We start from the raw sequence: 3,463 nt of genomic DNA, 5'->3' as shown, positions 1-3,463 counted from the left end.
AATCTCCTGCTGAATGATGGCATGGAAGAACTTCTTTCGTAGTCTCTTCACCTGTCGACCAGCTGCCAATGTCCAGAAAGCCACTTGCATGTATGCGGCTATAAGAACTGCACCTCCCATGATGCTGTAGTATATTGCATGCCTGTCAAAGAGAAAAAGTCATATTCAGCCACTCTGGATTAAATTCAGTGCATCTACAGTATTTGAACTTGCTGATGCCCTGATAGAAATTAGGTCCATTTTCCTCATAAATCCCAATGCTTGCTGTCCATTTGCTCAGCTGCTGCTTCTAATGGGCTCTCCCACAGCAGCAAGTTAGTTGCTATCCTCCAACTCTGCGTCTGTGATCGATAGCTAATAAAACTGGTTGGACTGGTCAGTTTCCCCATGTGTGATCGATAGCTAATAAAACTGGTTGGACTGTTCAGTTTCCCCATGTGTGTTTATAGATACATTTCTTCCTCTCGTCCAGGCTGTCTTTATGCCTCCGTGACAAGCTTGTGAGTCTTGAGAATAACTTAATTTTACAGTTGGGTTGAAGGAGCAAACCTTCAGTGTCAGTTAATAAATTAGCCTAATAGCCAGTAAGTTATCCAATGGTGCGGCAGGCTACAAGCAGCTACGTCTCTGCAATTGGTCTCTGCAATTGACAATCTGCCAACTTTGCAGAGTTAACTTGAATGCATCAATTTTGAACAAATCAGAGAGAGAGTGAAGTCTGAACACATCTGAGAACATAGTAAGAGAATACACATGGTGAATTTTGTCAATATTTAGAATCTAAAGGCATTGTTACCTGGTCATCTGTTCCCCTAGAGTCTCCCCCGGTGGAAGTGCTAAATCTGTTAAAACAAAATTAAAAATAGAAAATAGAACTGTGATATCAAACTTCATCCATTTAAATCCATTGAAATCAATCATTCATACAAATAAAAAGACCAGGAAATTAAAAAATCAACTTTTTAACTATATATGACATGGAACTGCAACAAACTGGAACACCTTTGAGGACAGAAAAAACATGCACTTGCACTTGATTCATAACAAGTTGCTTAAGCATTAAGCCCCGAGAGGCTGTAGGTTACACTTATTAGGCATGACACTCTGAGGGTGCTAATTTGAATACTTCTTTTATGAATATTCCTCCTGAAATGGTAAAATCACTATTGTATTAAAAACAAATTATGTAGTATTTATATTTAATAAAAGAAAATAAATAAACCAAAAGAAAGAGTGATGACTCACCAGGGTCACTGGTGATGTTTGTTATGTTTGACAATGCGTCACCCACAAAGCTGTCTGTCATGTCCCCAAACACGATCACCATGAGAGGAAGGATAGCTCCATTCACCATCGCCATTATAGTGGCCGCAATCATCAACAGCACGTCCACTCCGTTGGCGAAACGGAACTAATACACACACACACACACACACACACACACACACAATGGGAGAGTGACAGACATTGGGAATAATAATACAAAAGTTATAGATAATAAAATTATTAAAAAAAAGAAAACAAGTGATAATTAAATAATAACCATATATATATATATATATAATATATATATTTATATCAGCAGGCACAATGTTGTATTACATTTGAGGTAACACTATGAATAATAATAATAATAATAATAATAATAATAAGCTACTAGAGATGAAAGCTGAGATTGCCAGAATCATAATGTATTTTCTTTTGTGTGTGTGTGTGTGGGGGGGGGGGGGGGGGGCCTAGTATTAGTGTCAGACAGACATAGACTATATTGAAGAAGAACAGTAGATTTACTAAAGAAATCTTAAAGAATCAACACTTCAGGTAGTTGTAATATTGTGACAATATGGTCAACACAATGTATGTAATAGCCTATTTAGTTGATGTGTTTTCTGACTTACTATCTCGAAGGAGCCAACCATCTCCATCTTCTCTGGCTTCTCTTCTTTTTTCTCACTGTGACAAAACAGGATATCTGTAAATTAGTCCTATAGTCCTATAGTGAATTAGTCCTATAGTAAATTAGCACTATAGTGAAGGGCTTATCATCAGTAGCTATCTCAAACGTAAAAACTTCACCGTCTGTATTTATGTTTATGGTAGCCTTCTTAGCAGATGCTTTTGTACAAAGCAACTTAGCCTACAATTACAATAATAAACATTAACATTAAATGCTATCTTATCTAAAATACCAATCCGCCCGTAATCAAACAAAAATAAAAGACAAAAAATACAATATCAAAAGAATACAATTATGTGGGGATGACCTATGGATGGAAAAAATGGAAATGATAATACCTTCCTATGTCTCCATTTTGGTCCCCTTTTACTTTCCCCTTGAGTTTGTATTCTTCGGAATCTTTCCCCATGGTGTTCTTCGAATGTTGCCCGTCAATTCTAATGCTCTCACAATGTCTGTCTTTCAGTGGTCAAATGCAAGAAGATTGTTCAGTCCCACAGAAAACGAATGGTTCTTCTCCACAGCTCAGTGGTAGAATACTCTCACGTCTAGTCTATTTATCCTTGACTATTTAGATTTCTTCTCACCTCACCACAGCAGGCGTAGGGAAAATGAATGTTTTGCTTACGTGCTAACAATGCCGCGCTCTGCCGATCAGGATGTCAGTACTGTAACAGTAGACTTGCTTGTCAGTAACGGGGGACCTGTGACAGACAATCTCCTCTTCCTGAACCTAAGGAGTAGTAACAATAGAGAAGGCTTTTCTTGTTGAATACTTGGACGGGTCACCCAAACCACGGTGTTGTTACAGAAATGTATAAAAGATACAAATCGAAAGCACTCAGTAAGTCTATAACTTGAACGACCTTCCTTTTGCGACCACCAGTCTTTGCTCTATGGCGCAACTCACGCGCACTGGCCCCGTGCTGTCTGAGAGGGAGCGCTGGAGGACCTGCTCTGTTTATAAGCAGCTAGATTTATTATGTTGCGTGCCTGTTACATCATTTACAGCCCTCTCTTCGTCATCCATCCTCTCTTTGATATCATTATAAACGGAGCCGACAAGACTCAACCTACTAATTTAATAACATGTATAGATGATCTAATGTCATTGTAAAAATATATAGTTATAGATCTGCCACATAATAGGCAAAAAAGTGAGCATGTGTGTTTCTTCTCTCTCTCTCTCTCTCTGTGTGTGTGTGTATTATTTATTTGTAGCCTACAGGAAAACGGTTAGGTGAGTAATGACAACACTGTAACATGCACCTGAAATCTAAATGGGGTCAGCTAAGATATTGGGTATCTTACAATTGACCAGTACATTACACACAAACAAATGACATAAAAAATTATGATACCCCCAATTTAAGTGAGAAATATCCTTCATTACAATAGCTATAAAATAAACTTCCCGCATGAGATCATCATGGGTAATAATGCTTGATCATGAGATCATCATGGGTAATAATGCTTGATCAATGTTCCAAACAAAGTAGCAAAGCA

The 3,463-nt window shown here is 37.9% G+C and overlaps 1 protein-coding gene across 1 annotated transcript in view; it reads right to left on the bottom strand.

Annotated features, from left to right (window-relative positions):
* abcb4 (ATP-binding cassette, sub-family B (MDR/TAP), member 4) overlaps positions 1-2,843 on the bottom strand; it is a 24,029-nt gene extending 21,186 nt beyond the window's left edge. The window contains exons 1-5 of the mRNA XM_076279828.1: positions 2,296-2,843; positions 1,899-1,953; positions 1,246-1,411; positions 797-842; positions 1-142 (exon numbers count right to left, since the gene is read on the bottom strand). The exon at positions 1-142 is cut by the window's left edge and continues 50 nt beyond it. Of these exons, the coding sequence (XP_076135943.1) occupies positions 1-142; positions 797-842; positions 1,246-1,411; positions 1,899-1,953; positions 2,296-2,366 (480 nt within the window). The 5' untranslated portion in view covers positions 2,367-2,843. The remainder of the gene's footprint in view (positions 143-796; positions 843-1,245; positions 1,412-1,898; positions 1,954-2,295) is intronic.
* Between the last annotated feature and the right edge of the window lie 620 nt (positions 2,844-3,463).

The sequence above is a fragment of the Alosa pseudoharengus genome, unplaced genomic scaffold (assembly GCF_046254945.1).
Source record: "Alosa pseudoharengus isolate Yale_2024_CS ecotype anadromous, Long Island Sound unplaced genomic scaffold, YU_APseudo_1.1 YU_APseudo_1.1_scf_12, whole genome shotgun sequence".
Taxonomy (NCBI): Eukaryota; Metazoa; Chordata; class Actinopteri; order Clupeiformes; family Clupeidae; genus Alosa; species Alosa pseudoharengus.
Note: the sequence above shows the minus strand (reverse complement) of the source record. Positions and strands in the feature narration are given on the sequence as shown.